General features: G+C 39.9%; 1 protein-coding gene across 6 annotated transcripts in view; it reads left to right on the top strand.

Moving 5' to 3' along the window:
- The window catches only part of rbbp8 (retinoblastoma binding protein 8), a 155,035-nt gene that overhangs the window by 51,188 nt on the left and 85,188 nt on the right, over positions 1-18,659 (top strand). For 3 of the 6 annotated variants that reach the window (XM_041189791.1, XM_041189790.1, XM_041189789.1), the window contains one exon: positions 12,630-12,818. In XM_041189791.1, coding sequence (XP_041045725.1) covers positions 12,698-12,818 — 121 coding nt within the window. In that variant the 5' untranslated portion in view covers positions 12,630-12,697. Of the gene's footprint in view, positions 1-9,221; positions 9,379-12,629; positions 12,819-18,659 lie in introns of those variants that run through there. The other 3 variants (XM_041189793.1, XM_041189788.1, XM_041189792.1) reach the window with 2 other exon arrangements.

The raw sequence follows: 18,659 nt of genomic DNA, 5'->3' as shown, positions 1-18,659 counted from the left end.
CAAATTTCTGTTATGAATTCTTGTACAGAAATATTTAGACTTGCATGTAACTGCTGGACAAGCAAGCCTGTGCTTGCATCAAGTTGCAAAGCTTCAATTGTGTTTTTTGCAAACACATGGTTAAAATATGTTATTTTGGAAGTTTTGTGATTCAATAAGTGCTTTTTAAGGAGAAAGTATCTTCTGTACTAACATCAGAATGTTTTAATTTTTGCAAAAGGAAGACAAAAATTCCCTTGGCTCAAATTTTTAAAGGAGCCTTGTTTATCCTGAGATTTTAAGACAAATGAGCTCAAAAATGCAATGCCTCTGGTGAAGCAAAGGGCAAAGTCCAATGCTGGAAAAGATTGTTTGAATCTTAAAATGATTGCACAAGATTGCTTCGTAGTCGTGCAGCAAAAGGAGGCGGCCATTAAGCCAAATTAGCCTTTCCCAGCTCATTGGATGAGACAGCCAAATAGTCCCACTTGTCTGCTCTTTCCCCATAGCCCTGCAATTTTCTTTTCCTTTTTCAATATATATTTTTTTCCAGTTCCATAATGAAAGTTTGCCATTGAATCTACTTCCACCATTCTTTCAGCCAATGCATTCCAGGTTATTATAAACTGCTATATGTAAGCAAATTCTCCTCATTTACCCTTTTTTTTGCTAATGACATTATATCTGTGCTCCTGGTTACTGATTTCCTGCCAGTGGAAATAGTTTCTCCTATTTACTCTTATAAAAACTGCTTATACTTTTGAACATGTTTATTAAATCTTCCCTTAACCTTCTTGGCTCTGAGGAGAACAATTCCAGCTTCTCTAGTTCCTTGACATAGCTGAAATCTCCTTAATATTAGCTGTATTGTATGGCAGAGTATAAATCAGGAAATTAGAGGTGCATGTAACAAAGGTAACTTGGGACTCTAATCTTTACACTGGACAAGCCAAATTTGCAGTAATAGTGTGGAGGCTGGGTTCATGGAACGTGCATGTAATATTTTCTAGATCCTGAGGAGTGAACTAGGAAACGGGCTATTTTGGACCTAGTATTGTGCAATGATAAAGGATTAATGGATAACTTTGTAGTAAAGGGGTCTCTAGGGAAGAGCAACCATAATTTGGCAGAAGTTTATATTGAGCTTGAAAGTGATTGAACCAGGATCTCAAATGTGAAAGCAAACTACGTAGGTATAGGGGCAAGTTAATTGAGATAGATTGGAAACTACATTAAAAGATATATGACAGTAGACAAGCAATGGTTAGCATTTAAAGAACCAATACATAATTTGCAGCAAATATACATTCCTTTGTGGATTAGTTGGTAGTGCACTCTTTTCTCAATTAGAAGCTTCTGGGTTCAAGTCCCACTCCAGGACTTGAGCACAAAAATCAAGATTGAGGAAGTATTGTATTGCTGAAGATGCCATCTTTCAGTTGAAATGTAAAATCATGGCCCTATCTGCCTGCTTGGATGGATGTGAAAGATCCCATGGCACTGTTTTGTAGAAGAGCAGGAGAATTATCCTTGATGCTCTGGCCCATATTTATCCCTGAGTCAATATCACAAAGAAACAGATTATCTGGTCATTATTACATTAAGTTTGCTGGGTGTAACTTGGTTGCCGTGTTTCTGATATTACAACAGTAACTACACTTCAAAAATACTTCATTTGGCTGTGTCATGAGATCCAGACTTAAATTAAAGTCGGGTGGAGATGGGGAACTACAATTCCAACAAGCTTCAGGAGTTTTACGCATGCACTGGTCAGGAGTGGGTGACGCATGCACAATCTGGCAGTTAAAAGGTTTGACCATCCTCACAACGCTGCACCTGTGTAAATTGGAAAAAAAAAGGCATAAAATCTCCAATCATGTGACCCAGGAGCAAACCGCACTGAATGCCATAATCTAGAAGAGTCCCAGGCAGGGGACAGGCAGAGGTCCCAGTTAAGAAGAAAGAGGAACAGAGAAAGAGGGCCTAAGCTGAAAAAAGGGCTGGGGTTGGCAGACCTTAAGTGGAGAGGGCTCAAGAGAAGCCCTGGCCATCAAAGTGGGCTCAGGAGAAGTCTGGCAATTGAATAAGGCAGCAGAAGGTTGGTAACTCTGTGCTGCTGGTCTTTGGGGCGAAGGTAACCCTTTGGAACATTAGTGCTCTGCTTAGCACAGCCAAAGAACTGAAGTTGTGCCTGTGAATTGGCACTGGAGTGCAGACCTGGAAATCCAGGCATCTGAGTTGGAGCGACCTTGAGAGAATCCCAAGATGAGACTTTCGAAGGTGACGACTGGAATCCCTTATGAGAGAGACAGAGATTCAAAGAGATTGGTTGACTCAGTATTTGCTGATGCCTGGTTGGATTGTTGAGAACTACATAGACTCTGTCTTGGTCACATCTGCCATGTAGTGTGCAGGGTGCTGCGTTCGACCATAGTTTGCTTGTTGATTCACATGTACTTCTTATTAACCCTGAATGTTAGAGTATAAGATTGGTAGTATAAATTGTTGTATCTTTCTGAGCTTGTAGAAATAGTTTTGTTTGTTGAAAACCCATTGAACACTTGTGGCTTTATTCTCTGAGCAAGTGTCTTGAATATCAAACCTTGTCTACTTTAAACAAAAAAGTCATTAGTCCCTAACCGGATCTTACCAAAAAAGCTTGGGGGTCTGGTCCAGGATCATAACAGCTGCAAAACACTTTGAGATGTCCTTTTTAAGGCACAAAAAAACCCTCAAAAAATGATCCAACCTTGGGTAACAAGCAGAGTTAAAGATTGTAAGCCTCGTTCTTTCACCTAATACAATGTTCTCAAAAAGAGTAGTAACCCTGAGCGGGAGGATTTGAGGATTCAGCAAAGGGGGAACCACGAAATTGATATGGGAAAAGAATGAGAGTAGTCCAGCAAGAAATATAAAAACAGATGGTAAACATTTCTATAGGTATGTAACTAGCAAGAAATTAGTGAAAGTAAACATAAACTCATTAGTGACAGAAACAGGTGAAATTATAATGGGGAATAAGGAAATGGCAGGGGCATTAAACAAATATTTTGTATCTGTCCTCACAGTAGAAAACAGAAAAACATTCTGGAAATAATGGAAACCAGGAGACTAGTGAGAACGAGCAGCCTAAAGAAATTAATTTAAGTAAATAAATAATGTAATAATTTTAATTACATTTTGGTATCCGAATTGACAGTGTTGCTACTCACTCCATTGTAAGGACCCCTAAAGCAATTCCAAGGGGATTTCTCCTTCAGAAAGGCAATCAGAAGTTTGCTGGAAACAGAAATTTGGAAGAACTGGGCCAGCATCATTTTCTTGGGGGTTCTGTTAGTTTCCCACCAGAGCTATAGCAGAGCCCTTGAGGAAATTTGGCCTTTAACTGTAAACAAATTCATTTGATGAACATTGAATCAACAAAAAAACACTTAATGCCAGAAAAAGTAAGATGTAAGTATATGTCCAATTCTAGGTGTCGGAGCACAAGAAAGATGGCAGAACTAAGAGCGGTGCACAAAGCAGATTTACTAGAATGGTACCAGGGATGAATGACATAACAGCATAAGAAATAGGAGCTGGGTGTAGACCATTTGGCTCTTCGAACCTGCTCATGGTGAATGATCTAGCTCAACTCCACTTTCCCACACTATTCTCATATCCCCTAATTTCCTTGTGTCCAAAAATGTCATCAACAATTGTTATCTTGAACATGCTCAATGACTGAACATCCACAGCTATCGGGTAGAGCATTCCAAAGATTCACAGTCCTTTAAGAAGAAATTTCTCTTTACCTCAGTCCTAAATGGCCAATTTACACCTTATTTTGAGACTGTGACACCCTGCCTAGTTTCTGCAGCCAGGGAAGACATTTCCTTAGCATTTATGTTGATATTTCCCTGAAAGTTTTCATGTTTCAAATAGATCAACTGTCATTTGGTTAAACTGCAGGGAATATAGGCCTAAACTACTCAATCTCTCCTCATAGGGCAATCCCCTCATACCAGGAACTAGCCTAGTGAATCTTCAAGGCTAAGTATGTCCTTCCTTGAGTAAGGAGATCAAAGCTAAACGTACTACTCCAGGTATGGGCTCACCAATGCCCTGTACAATTGTAGTAAGGCTTCTTTACATATTCACCAATCCCTTTGTAACAAGAGCTAGCACACCATTGCCTTCCTAATTGCTCCTTGTATCTGCATGTTAACCTGCATCATGGGCAAAGACACCCAGGCCCCTCTGAATGCACATGTTTCCCAGTGTCTCACCATTCAAGAATATTCTGCTTTTTTATTTTTTTCCTGCTAAAGTAGATGGCTTCACACTTTGCCATATTGTCCTGCATTCACTATGTTCTTGACCACTCACTCAGCCTGTCTATATCCCTTCGCAGATGCTTCATCGCTTACTTTCCCACCAAAGTTTGTATCAACAAACCTGGATACATTATACTCAGGCCCCTCATCTAAGTTATTAATATAGATTGTAAATAGCTGAGGCCAAAGTACTTATCCTTGTAGAACTCTGCTAGTTACTGTCTGCCAACCTGGAAAGAAACTCATTTATTTCTACTGTTTTCTGTCCATTAACCAGTCCTCGATTCCCCTAATCCCAGGGGCCAAGGTTTATTGTAATAATCTCTATGCTGTGGCGTTTCAAGTGTTCATCTAAATACTTATTAAAAATTGTGAAGGCTCCTGTCTCTACCACCCCCTCAAGCAATGTGTTCAGATTCCAACCATCCTCTGGGTGAAAACATTTTTCCCCCAATCCCCTCTAAACCTCCTGCCCCTTACACTAATTCTATGCCCCCCAGTTATTGACACCTCCGCTAAGAGGAAAAGGTTCTTATCTACCCTACCAATGCCCCTCATAATTTTGTATTCCTCTATCAGGTCCCCCTTCAGCCTTCTGTGCTCTAAGGACAAAAGCCCCAGCCTATCCAGTCTCTCTTCATAGCTGAAACACTTTAGCCCAGGCAAGTATTCTTGAGAATGTTGGTGTTGGGTGTTGGATACCTTTCGGTAGGTCTTATTGAAACCTTCATAGTCTTAAGCTGGTTAATATGTATTTATTAACCCTATATGTGCCAGACCCTTATATTACACCTCCTCCTGCCCCCCCACAAAGTCTTCATCCAATGTGTTTTAAGTTATTCTAGTTTATCCCATGTATTTACTTTGTTATTACTACCCTATCTCCCTCCTTCAAGTCTTTTGAGTTCAGAGGTTCAGGGAGTCTGGATCTTGTATCCTTCCCAGATCTCATTTGCACTACTGTTTGAGAAGTGGTAGGCTCTGTTGTTGCAAGTAAACTGTTGATTTGGAGGTTATTCTGGCATCAGGGTTTCTTTTTAACCTCCTTTTCCATTCCTTGGTATTGAACTGCTCTTTGTCGATGCGGCAGTTGTGGTGATAGTTATTGATTTATCGCACTTTTTTTTTTGAGTGGATGTTTGTCTCCATAGTGTTTTTCGCTTTCTTCATATGACTTGCCATGATGCATATGGAAGTTCATGTTTCAACAATGGGACCTTCACCCCCACTTGTTTCACAACTTTGGTCAAATTTTTGATAGCTTTCTTCTTTTCCAATTGTTTTTCGAGCTTATGAATCTTCGCATTCAGCGCAGCAACAACTCCGGTAAGCTGAGTTGCTTTTGTTTCATAGTTATCTGCAGAACTCTTGTATAAGTTTAACAACTTCATTTCAGTTCTTTACGGAATCTTTCTTCCATGATCACTGACTGCTCCATAGACTCTCTCAATTCATTCATTAGATCTTCAATCTCTCTTCTGCAGAATCCACCTTTTCTGCTTTTAAAGCCTGGATTTGCTCTTCTATACTGCGCATCTCATCCTTCATGTTGTTCAGATTGAACTGAAGTTGAAGAAGTTCATCAGTTTTGATTATTAATTCTGCTTTCAAGCAACTGTTCTGATTCATCAGTGAAAATCCAAATATAGAACATCCATTGGTTTACCCCTTATCCTACATCTTCAAAAAGAAACTGGCTGATTTGTCAAACACTATTGCCCAGTCATAAATCAGTGCAGATTCTGCATAATAATAATTTTTTAAGGGCTCTGTAACCATGTCCCTCATTTTAGATTCTAGCATGTTGCCTAATGTCGGGGTTGCTTGTCCAAGGTTCCCTGCTTTCTCATTCCCTTCTTTAATATCCTTAATTAGCAGGGTTATGTTCTCTATCTTCCAATCCCTAGAGCTGTTCTAGAATCTAAGGAAGTCTGGAAGATCAAAAATCTTCAGCTGCCAATAGGATGCCAATAATTAGGCCCAGGAGATTCTTCATCACTTAGTCCCATTAATTTCTCTAATTGTTCTGGTGGGAAACCAGCAGAACCCCAAGAAAATTATTTTGACCCAGTTCTGCCAAGTTTGTCATTTCCAGCAGCTTCCTGATTGCCCTCCTGTAAGAGAAATGCCAGCTTTAGATGCCCTCTCAATGGAGTCAGTAGCTACACTGAAAACTGGGATAACAAATTGTAATTAAAACCACAACACTTGAGTGGAAGAAAGCATTCTTACAGTTTGTCACTGCTTATTAATTTGAGGACTGGCTACCTGGCTTCTTGCAATAAAAAGGAAGAAACAGTTTGCATTTACATATTATGTTTGAGAAGCGTGAGACCCTTCAAGCAGCTTTACATCCGATGAAGTGTGTTGTGGGGAAATATGGCAGCTAGTTAATACATAGCAAGGTCCCTCAAACAGTAATAAATAAATGACTAAACAGTATGTATGACTGCTCTTGGTTGAGGGATAAATGTTGGCTGAACGTATGGCTGTTATCTGCCTGAAGTTTTTTTTTAATGAAGGTGTAACACTAATTCCTTGCTTTTAAGTTGCTCCGCTTACTGTCATTTTAAAGTCGTTTATTCTTTAGGGCCTGTTTCTTCAATTTATGTTGTGGCTTTTGTTTTTATGTTGGCATTGGTGTCGTCATTGCACACGTTGCACATCGTCATCGTATGTTGGCTCATTGTTTGACCCTGATGTGATGTCAGGACCTGTGATCCAATTGGTGCCATTGTCAAGAAAGTGAGTTGTTTCCCTGCAATCGAGGGAACTTTGTTTTTCTTTTGCAAGTAAGAAGGTGAAGCCTGGGGTGCTCATTTCTGTGAAGAATAGGCCACTTTCTTGACACTGCAAGGTGATTTGAATTTTGGAGCCCCAGGTTCACCTGCGTGAGTGAGGCACAGAAGCCATTTTGAAGTCTGTGAGAAAGGCATTTGCTACATGTACACAAGTAAAACTGCTTTCCTTGTCTTGGGATTGTTTGGGTGAAAAAGGATGTACCTTTCAGGAGGCTGATTTTGGAGCCCGCAAGTCTGACCCTTGTTCAAATCTGCAGCAGTTGAGGCAAGAGCACCAGCAGAGTCTTTGAAAGATCCTCCAAATCCAGTGGCAAGAAAGGCAGTGCAACTGCAAGTTCTTCCCCCAAGCCAACATGCCCAGCACCAAGGCACTAAATCACCCAAAGCCACCTCCACTGAAATGCTTCCGGGTTGTCCTTGAAGCATCCCTGATGGGGTCAAACATTTCCAACTTGACCATCCAAAACGGGAGAGGGTTAATTTGGGAAGGCACCGAACATGCAGAGGTCAAGTTAAGGCGGCGGAGAAAGTGCAAAAACCCCCAAGCGACTCATCTAACTGACCCTTCAAGCAACACTGCCCACATGTGGCGGAGTGTGGCGATTGCTCATTGGACATAACAGCCATCTCGATTCCACTCCAGCTCACTGGGTCCCAAGTCATCCCCGAACCCAAGGCACTGCCTAAGAAAGAGACTGGTGAGTGCTATCTAACTTGAATTTATACAGTATTTCTTTTGTACTTTGATTTTTTTGTGTAAGTTGTTTCAGATAGGAATGCACTGTGCTGCACATGTGGTACGATATTTCAACTTGTACATTTTCTTCTGGGTTGGAAATGTCCATAGGAACCTAACTCCAGCTTTAACATTGATTCCTATGGGAACCTATGATCCATTAAGTCGTGATTTTCAGGAATGCGACCATAACTTTGAGGACCCACCTAATGGGCCTGCAATCTGAAGCATTTGTGCATTTCTTTTGTCCTCACCCCTACACACCCCCATCCTACCCCAGCATACCTTCACACAGCAACCAATGCGCAACTCTTCTACAGTGCTCTTGCAGTGCAAATGCCAAAAAATGTGAAAGAGGCTGTGTCCTTTATGTGCAGTTTATTACTGTGTGCTTGCCCTATATGGTAGGTGCAGTTTTTCAGGATGCAACTGGTCTGCAGAAAGCAGTGGGGATGCAGCCCAGTAGTTGCTTTTCATCTCTGTCCACCTAGTTCTATACTCTAGATTTTAATGTTTAGCCCTTTCATTTCCACCAAATTTGGTGGTGAATCAGTGGTTATTTACATTTTGTCGCTGGAGAAAATAAAATTTAACCTATAATAGTGTAGTAATTATGGTTTTGTTTAGTGTGTAATGTACCTTTTTAAGAATAATCTTTGTTAAGGAAGATCACATGATCTGTAGTATCCAATAGAAGAGTAGCGCGGATTACCTCAGCAGTCAGTGTAGAGGTAGATTTGGAGTTGAAAACCCATTTATAGTTGCTGTTGAGAAAATTGTAAATAAACTTAGTCTTTCCACCCAAGAAGTGCCTGCAGATCAACTCTATCAATAATAGTAGCAACTCAGTCACCCTCACAACAAATAGTGAGATGAGCAAAGCTTGTCCAGTCTCATACTGTACAGTTTAAGGACATAAACAGCCGTCATATGGAAACTTCAGTGGTATTTTGAACTTTACTTTTGAGTTGAATACCTGACTTTTATTCTATTGATACTTCATGTATCAAACTTAAAAAAATTATGGTGCATCTGAATCAAATGCAATATTTGAACATTGTGTGTTAAAACTGGCTCAAAATTTTATTGCGCTAGAGTTGTGTTCATCCCCTTAACTTGGAAGCAGAGTCCCAGCTGTACTGGAAGTTGACATTGTGGCCTGTTTTTGTATATCAGGCTGATTCCTGAATCACCTCTGTAGGTTGAACTTTCCTTTGATGCAGACTGGTTGAACTAGTTTCTGGTCGAGTGAAAAACCAGTTCAGCTGGGCTGTTATGCCAACAAATTCTGGTTTGATTCCTGGTCCCAGTGAGTATACAAACCTGCTCAACCAGTTGTGAAAAGCATATTGGGTTATCCATTGTACATTTACATATATGCCCTAGCAGAAACAGACAGCTAGAGCTGAGCAGCAGCTCTTTACTTAGTGACCGAGTGTAGTCCATGTATATTGCCTCCTGTAGTACATGTGTGAGGATTGTAGTTCCAGAAAATGCCAAGATAAATGTTCACTAAAAAAGGTTTTCTCACAATTTAAGTTTAAAGGTACGTAGCACATAATTTTATTTTATGTTTGAATCTTTGGTATTAAGTTTATGGTATGACATTTAGATATCCTATATGAAATAGGATGAGATGTCATCTCTGTAAATTTTGAAAATAGTAATTTTATTGTGTTGTATAAGTTTTTTTTCCAAAAGGAATGTGATGATCTCTTTATTTTGTTAAACTTAGCTTTAAATTATTAATCTATTGGTCAGGAAAGTAACTTGTGAATGGGGATCTAATCATTTTCTTGTGTGTGAGGTATATAATCCATTATGTTAAAACTCAGAAAACCAGCACTCTTGATTTTCATTTGGTAATTGATTAACCAGTCGTAGTCCAGTAGTACGTGAGAAGCTGAATAGAAAGGAATGAGGGCATGTTTTGTCATGCCTAACAATACTGGAAATCTCTGGCTTTAAAATAAATTGTTTTTCATCTTGGTCACTGGACTCCAATTCTATTTCATTCATTAATTTCAGTCCCTTTTCCTTATGCTGTAAATGACTTGGACAGCATTGAAGTACAGCAGCTCTTGGCACTAACTATAGTCATTAGAACTGCAGAGTACTAATTTGGCAACGGCTTTGGTTGGCTAAAAGTGTGGAAGTGAAAGAAGTGCATGATACTATGATAAAGCATTCATCAAATAATGAGAGCACCCAATCTCGAACAGTTAGTCTGCAACAGACCCAACCATTAGGCAAGGAAATCCCCACTGGTGAAAAGCTTGAAGAACCATAGGTCCAAAGTCACCTGTTCCTTGCAAGCATGCTACATGTACCATTTATCAGGTTTCAAGTTATTATGTACAATATCCCAAAATATTTTTTGAAAATAATCTAATTTGCATTCTACTGTGGAACATGTTTGTAAGAACCCTCTTAAGGCACTTTCATATTGATGATGTGCAGTCAGCAGAAAATATCTTAGTTTTTGGATGCATTGTGAGTCTAAACCTGATGGTGTGTAACCTCAGTGATCTGTCTGATCCTAAGCTGGGCTCAGCTTAAAACAACACATCTGGTCCATTAATCAGACTGACTGTTGCTTTCTCGCCACCTCATTCCTCTCACTGGCAGCATCCTCTCTCAGATGTTGTTACTTCCAACATCTTCCTTTCTAGAATTTCAAATTCCAATTTCCCTAAAATTCTGCTGTTTGTACTCTATTATACACCAGTTCCTACTCACCTGTCTTCCTTTCCTCGTTATCCTCCGTTTTCCACAATGCATTGACTTCAAAATCCTTGTCCTTGTTTATAATTCCTTTTGAGGCTTTGTTCTACTCTGCTTTTGCAGCCTCCTCTGGCTTTGCAGATGATTGAAAAGCTGGGATGCACCGTGCTCTCCATTGCTGACAGAGCTTTCAATCATCATACTTCTGCATTCTTGAATCTTGTTCCTAAAGACTTTTTGTCTTGCCTCGCTTTCTCAAAACCCTAATCTTCAATCATCTCTAACTCTCCTAATTTCTCATTATTTTTTCTTCCATCTTTTGATATTTTGTTATTTTACAGGCACCAAACACTGTTGTCAGAGAAATATCCTCATATCATCGTGAAATTTTATAGTCCGGTTTACACTCTTGCCACAGGTATTAAACAAAGTCCAGACCATCCAGGAGCTCTGTCTTTTGTGACATATTAAAATTATCTCTTTAGATGTTTGGATTCTGGATACAAAGTCATTAACTTATCATTGCCTCTAAAATATGCAGGTATTTGGATCGGTTTTAATACATTTGCACTTAACATCAAGTCTGCTCAATTTAAATAAGCAGAAACTCTAAATGGGCTTTGATACAGGCTCATGGACTGCCCCCCCCCCCCCCCCCCCCCCCACAGCTTTTCTCTCTCTACTAAAGCCAGCTGATCCAATATTTCCATTTGTGGTAATGGGGAATTTTGCTTTATTTCACTTTAACACCTTTTCTAAGTTATTTTCTTCTTTGCTTTGGATTCTCCAATGCCAACTGATAGAAATTAATGCAGATTTGAACTTTTTTTAAGGGGAAGGTTGTTTGGGGGAACATGTGAGAAAGATTGACTGACTGTATCCATATAATGGATGGCAGGCCACAGCAGAGAGGATGTCACAATTAAACAGGATGTTGAGTTTTCAGGGACAGAAAATGCCAGTGGCAATCTGTGTTCCACTATTTTGGTCTATATTTCAGCATCCTGTTTAATTATTTCTTTAATTCTTAATTATCACCTAATTATCTAGATCAAGGGTCTCACCCACAATAACTTTGTTCTATTTGTGTTTATTTCTTTCTTTGTCATTTTTGAACTTGGGTGGGTCTGGAAGGGCTGTTCTTAGTGTTCTCCTTCATTAGTGGATAGCTTAAGGGCATTAAAGACTTAATTAGGACAGCATAAACCTGATTCATTTTCCTTAAGTTTAGATGGTTGAGGGGTGATCTAATAATTAATATTCAATGAGAATTGATAGTGTAGATACAGAGAAACTGTTTCCTTTGGTGGGGAACCCAGAACAAGGGAGTATAATCATTATAATAGAAGCTAGAGCAGTTAGGACTAAATTTGGGAAACTTTGTTTTTGCAGAAGGGGAAGTGGAAACTGGTGTTCCTGAAAAGTCTGTGGATGTTCCACAGCCACTCCACTATCATGAGTGTAACTTCCAACTGTCTTTGTAGGTCTTCCCCTACCAATTCAATTCCATTCATTATATATTTGAGCTACACATTTTTGATCTTTGATTCGTGTACAATAATTTACATAGTTAAATTGCCTAATTTGCCTAATTCCTATCATGTGCTATCTTTCTACAACTTTTCCTATTCGACTTATAAATAAATTTCACGAGTTTACATTTAGTTTGCACATCATTGAAGTACATAAGAAGCAAAACTATTGGGTTCAGTTGCATTGCACCCTGACTGGATAGCATGCTGGGATTATACCTGGAAAATCTGAGCTACAACCGAGCATAAATCCAGGAATTACACCAGGGATATTTGTTTACATAGATGTTTACATAATGGGTTGCTTGGAAGAGTCTTTTGCAGCCAGGGTATTACTTTTTAAAGATAAAGCTGTTTATATTGCAATTGGAAAATTATATAGGCTTTTCCCAGAATGATTCAGATCAAATGAGCTGAAGGGCCTTCATCTGAATCTAACAATTCACACTCTGGAGAAGAGAGGAAATTGGGTGCAGAAGAGGGAAAATATTTTTTCTGTCTTTTAATCTCTAAGATCAGTTTTACCTAATCTGTTTTGCAGGTGAGAATTGATTAAGAAGATTTTTAACTGCAGTATGTAGCTTTGAAGATCTACATAAAAACTATACCATGAATAGCTCCAGTGCAAACTGTGGGAGTCCAGGCACTGGGAGCACAACTGAAGCTGCCTTAGATGTGTTTAAGGATATTTGGACTAAACTGAAAGAATGCCATGACAACGAAGTACAAGGTATATGATGATCACTTCAACTGGATTAACATCATTTATCACCTTAAAATTGCGTATAAAATCCAGTAATGTGAAGCTTTGTCTCTATATCCAAATCATTAGTGTTTTCTTGCATTATTCTGCACTCCTTTTCATGGGCGTTTGTTGGAACCTGCCTCTGCTTTTTGCTGTAGCAACATAATATCCTAATTAATGTATTGATAACAATGGGTAATACTTCAGTAATAATTTGCAAAAATATGAACATACGAATTAGGAGCAGGTGTAGACTACTTGGCCCTTCGACACTGCTTTGCCATTCAATAAGTTCATGGCTGACCTGATTGTAACTCCAACTCCATTTTCCCGCCTACCCTGATAATCTTTCACCATTCCCCCCTTGCTTATCAAGAATCTATGAATCTCTGCCTTAAAAATGTTCAAAGACTCTGCTTCCACCACATTTTGAGGAAGCGTGTTCCAAATGCCCTCAACCCTGAGAAGAAAATTCTCCTCATCTCTGTCCTAAATGGGCAAACCCCTTATTTTTAGACAGTGGCCCCTTGTACTAGATTCTTCCATAAGAGGGAATATTCTCTCCACATTGACCCTGTTAAGACCGCACAGAATCTTGTATGTTTCAAAAAGTTCAAGAATTTCTGTTTTGTTTTTCTTTACTGATATCTAAATTCTTGCTGGTATATAGTTCTGAGTCAGGTTGCCCTTCAGGCTGTATTCTTTTTCAGAGCATAGTATATTGCGGTTAATTGTCTTTTTGATGTTCAGGAAAGATCATAACAAACCCTGCAAGTGCTCGCACTTAATCTAACCACGTAGGCACAAGGTGTCATTGGATACCAACCAGGTGGAAATGCTGGCTGACTTTCATTCTGTTTTTTCCTTCCCCTACCCTAGAAACACTGAGGCCATTTGTCATGGGCATATATGCACCCCTCTCCTGTCTAATATCCACAAACTTTGCCTGAGATCTTTCTAGCCTACATAAATCAATTCTATTCGAGTCATGGACCAGAGACTGAGGAAAAATAGTAGAAATACGTGAAGGTCAGTTCGGATTTGTGCCTGGAAGAAGCACCACCATTTTTTGTTTTGAGACAAGTGATGGAGAAATATCGAGAAGGCCAATGCAATTTGAACATTGTATTATTTGATCTAGGAGACTTAAGGCTGGATGCTTAGGGGAAGAAGCCTGGAGATGTGGTAGAATTCATGGAGTTCTGAGAGGTATGTACAACTATTACAGGATGTACAAGGAGTGCCAGACAAGTCTAAGAAGCAGTGTGGGGGAGAGTGAGGGTTTCAAAGCCAAAGTTAAATTACACCAAGGATTGGCCTTGAGCCCCTTTCTCATCCTGATTATCATGGATGTTCAAACTGAGCAAGTGAGATAGGTAGTGTCATGGTTAAAGATGTTTGCAAATGACATTGAGCTATTTGGTGAGGATGATGAGAACATGATTGAGTATCTGGAGAACCAGAGAAAAGTACTGGAAGATGGGTATGAAGATCAGTAGACCAAAGACCCAAATTATGGACTGTCATTTTGAGCTTAGGGAAGAGGATTAGAGTGAAGGCGTAAAGATTATGGGTGAATATTTGGAGAAAGTGAGTAGCTTGAAGTACCTGGGGTCAGTGGTGCCAGAAGTTGGAAGTATGGAACTGGGAATTAAGCAATGGATTAGTTCCAGTGGGAGTAACTGGAAGAAGTGCAGTGGAGACTTGTGTGATGGAGAAGTATCACTGAAGCTGAAAGGAAAAATCTACAGGACTGTTGAGACTAGCCTTATTGTATAGTGCAGAAACTTGGGCAACATCAAGAAGAGAGGAACAGCGACTGGATACTAATGAGATGCAGATGCTGAAATGAGTGTGTGGAGTAGTGAGAAAGGACAAAATCAGGAACCAGCACATCACTGTGTCCCGGCCAGAAGGCAGGAAGGAAAATACTTTCTAAGGTAGAGCTCCGGCCAACGGAGACGGTATGTCTGCAAAGGACAAAGGGACCCTAACTCCTCCATTAAACCTCTCAAGATTCCAGACCTGGGAAAATACATAGTTTGACCAACGCCCAGGGAAAGTGGGAGTTATGCCACATGATCTCTCCCAAGCGTCTAAACTTCTAATGTTGCCTTGTGGAACTGAACCCAGGCAGTCTACCATTTTATCATCTAACAAGTAGCTGTAGAAAGAGTTCTGTCCCTCATCTACACTGTGAACTTCTGTAGCTGTGCCTTCAAGACTAATTCATCCCTATGTGCCTTCTCCCATCGAGGAAGTCTTAGTTTCTGTAAAGTCTGATCACCCTACAACAGTTTCAGCCTGCTAACCTCTCAAGGAAGACGCCACTGGGCTTTTGATTCTGGATTCGCCTGATACCATAACTCTTATTTTTTTCTTGGTCTTGTCCTGTACCCCTTTATTTCCCTAATCCCTCCTTTATTGTATGAGTGCAAAAAGGGGCGGATGTTGCAAAACCCCTTTCCCATGTTTTGTATGTGTGTGAAATAAACCAACCCCCTTAACTGCAGATTCACAGGCCTACATTTTTATGAATAAATAACCAAATAACTTCTTGAACATCAATTCTTTTACATTAAGGAAAGAAGCTGACCTAGAGAGAACTTGGAACTGCCAATGTCACACTCCTGTGCTGAAAGGTATCTTTAATGACAGAATAACAGATAAAACAAACTCGAGAGAAGGTAATTAATAGAGGATTGGATAACTCCAAAACCGAAGGGTTGGAGAAAATATGCCACTACGTACTAACGGGAAATCAAAAAAACCTTTCTGTTTCCGGGCGGCTAGTGAGAGGTGAAATCAGTGCAGTTCAACTCGATCTCCCTCCAGCCCATAACAACGGGGTCAGTGAAGATTGTGGAAGAAAGAAAGTAGCCAAGAAGAGATTGAATCTGTTGCAGAGAGAAAGCGAAAATGTTGAGGTGAGTGAAAGAGCTGGAACTACCAGGAAGGAGGAAAAGCCAAATATCTAAGACCAGGTTGAAATATGTGGTGGCGAGAGACTTAAACACAGTGGGGTTGGAAGAGGAATGGGTTGCTGATGGGAGCAGATAGAGAAGGGTGATCAACCAGCATTGTGGTGACCCCAATTAAAATGGAAAAAGCTGAAAGAATTTCTAATTTATGTTATTTTTAATTGAATATTGCACCTTGCTGCATAGGTGTTTTATCTCTTATTCTGTCATTAAAGATACTTTTCAGCACAGGAGTGCGACATTGGCAGTTCCAAGTTCTCTCTAGGTCAGCTTCTTTCCTTAATGTAAAAGAATTGATGTTCAAGAAGTTATTTGGTTATTTATCCATAAAAATGTAGGCCTGTGAATCTGCAGTTAAGATTCCCTGTTTTTGCTTTAGAAGTGTAGTGAACTTGTAGCCCTTTGAATTCACATTTGTAGAATGCAATCTCTGCATTAAACAGCACAGCAGGCCAGCACCCAATGGAAAGTTACGAATGCAGGTAAAGGTACCAGCTTTTTTAAAAAATCCACATTTTTCATGAATGATGGTTAAATTATTTTGGTTTTTTTCCTTGCGGATTGGGCTGGAATTGATAGGTGGAATAAATTTGAGCAGGGCTTTTCCTGTGAGTCTTCTATAACTCGGATGAGTTGTGGAAATCCTGGAAAAATAGCACTTGAGCTGTTTTTTCAGGATTTCTACAGCTCTTTCACCAATACAGCAAATAGGTCAGAGAATCCTGAGAAAATCTACTCCATGTGCTTTGACCAACCTTTCTCTTTATTGGTTGAGTAAACTCAAGATAAAAAGGAAATGAGGAAGGGAGATTCCAGAAGCTCAGAGCTGATTTAGTTGTCATTGTATTTTAAACACGCTATATTCTTCCCTTGGAATCCTCTGTACACTCTTGAAGTTGGATCAGGTTGCACAATACTTTAGTGAGACCATTGTTGTATGGTGTTCTCCAATGGCACCAAGTAATGCTGAGCCACGTATGGATCCACATACTTGCCCTCAGCTGATGCTTTCCATTTTTTCTCTCATCTCCTGTCTCTCTCCCCCTCATCTCTTTTTTGGAATTCTAGCTCTAGTCTCCACTGCTCCAGCTGGATCCTTGCTAATGCTAGCCTGTCTGTTTCAGATTCTATGCCTGCCTCTGGTTCTTCAAATGCAATTTCAAAATGGTTGGCCACAAGTTTTCGCATTTTGGATTTCCTAGCTTTTGAACAGATTTTTACCTTTAAATGCCCAGCTATACTCAAAGTTTCAATGGATGGAGCTTGTAAACTGCCCCAAGTTACCTCATTCTGTCCTAGGACGGTATTGGCTTTAAATATGGACATTTTTGATACTTTCTTATGGCAATCTGCAAAAAAAACCTGTATTGAAGCTTTTAAATTACTTCTAACATGAACTTTGTTTCCCGCTTCCAAACTCTCGTTTGTTTGTGGGTTGATCCCAAATTTCTGTTATGATCAGGTAAGGAGAAGTCGAATGGCTCCCCTCTTTCCCCCACACCCCCTCCTTGTTTGACTTTTTTGTTTGAAAAGGATATATTTTTACAATTTTGTGAATACGTCACTATTTATACGCTGTGAACATAAAAGAATGAATTGGACAGCTTTTCTTAAGTTTAACAAAGAATGAGGTTAGCTTTATTATACTTAAAATGATCTAAGTAAAATAATAAAATAAGCTCCAACTTTCTCGCACACAGACACAGGTTACAGAGTGGGAAGGATAAGTTAGAACCATAGCACAGAAGGAGGCCATTCAGTCCATCTTGTCCATGCCAGCCTGAGGACACCCAGGTGCCCCTTCTAATTCCACCTTCCTGTACCTGGCCCATAGCCCTGCAGCTTACAGCACTTTAAGTGCAGATCCAGGTACTTTTTAAAAGAGTTTAAAGTTTCTGCCTCTACCACCAACTTGGGCAGCACATTCCAGACACCCACTACCCTCTGCGTAAAAAAGTTCTTCCTCATGTCCCCCCCTATACCTTCTTATCTTGAACCTATGCCCCTGGTTCTAGAATTCTCCACCAAGGAAAATAATTTTATCCTGTCCACTCTATCTATTCCCCTCATAATTTTGTACACCTCGATCAAGTTACCTCTCAGCTTGAGAGTACCTCTCAAGTTACCTTCTTTGTTCTAAGGAAAATAACCCCAAACTATCCAATCTCTCCTTGTAGCTATACTTTTCTAACCCTTGTAACAATCTTGTAAATCTCCTCTGCCTTCTCTCCAGAGCTATTACGTCCTTCCTGTAATGTGGTGCCCAGAACTGCATACAATACTCCAGTTGTGGCCTCACCAGTGTTTTATACAATTCCCACATTATATCCTTATTTTTATATTCTATACCTCTGCCAATGAAGGTGAGCATTCCATATGCCTTCTTTACAACCTTGTCTACTTGAACTGCTGCCTCCAGGGACCTGTGTACTTGTACTCTAAGATCTCTCACTTCATCTACCCCTCTTAGTATATTCCCATTTATTTTGTAATCCCTGTAATTGTTTGACCTCCCTAAATGTATGACCTCACACTGCTCTATGTTAAAATCCATCTGCCACTTTACCGCTCACTCCACCAACCCATCTATATCGTTTTGGAGATTAAGGCTATCCTCTACACTATCCACTACTTGGCCAATCTTCGTGTCATCTGAAAATTTCCCAATCTTGCCCCCCACGTTCACATCCAAGTCGTTAATATATAACACAAACAGCAAGGGTCCCAACACCAAGCCCTGTGGAATACCACTTGAGGCAACTTTCCATTTGCAAGGGCATCCATCGACCATTACCCTTTGTTTCCTGTTACAAAGCCAACCTTTTATCCAGCTTGTCACATTACC

This window comes from Carcharodon carcharias, chromosome 6, assembly GCF_017639515.1.
Source record: "Carcharodon carcharias isolate sCarCar2 chromosome 6, sCarCar2.pri, whole genome shotgun sequence".
NCBI classification, from domain to species: Eukaryota; Metazoa; Chordata; class Chondrichthyes; order Lamniformes; family Lamnidae; genus Carcharodon; species Carcharodon carcharias.
Note: the sequence above shows the minus strand (reverse complement) of the source record. Positions and strands in the feature narration are given on the sequence as shown.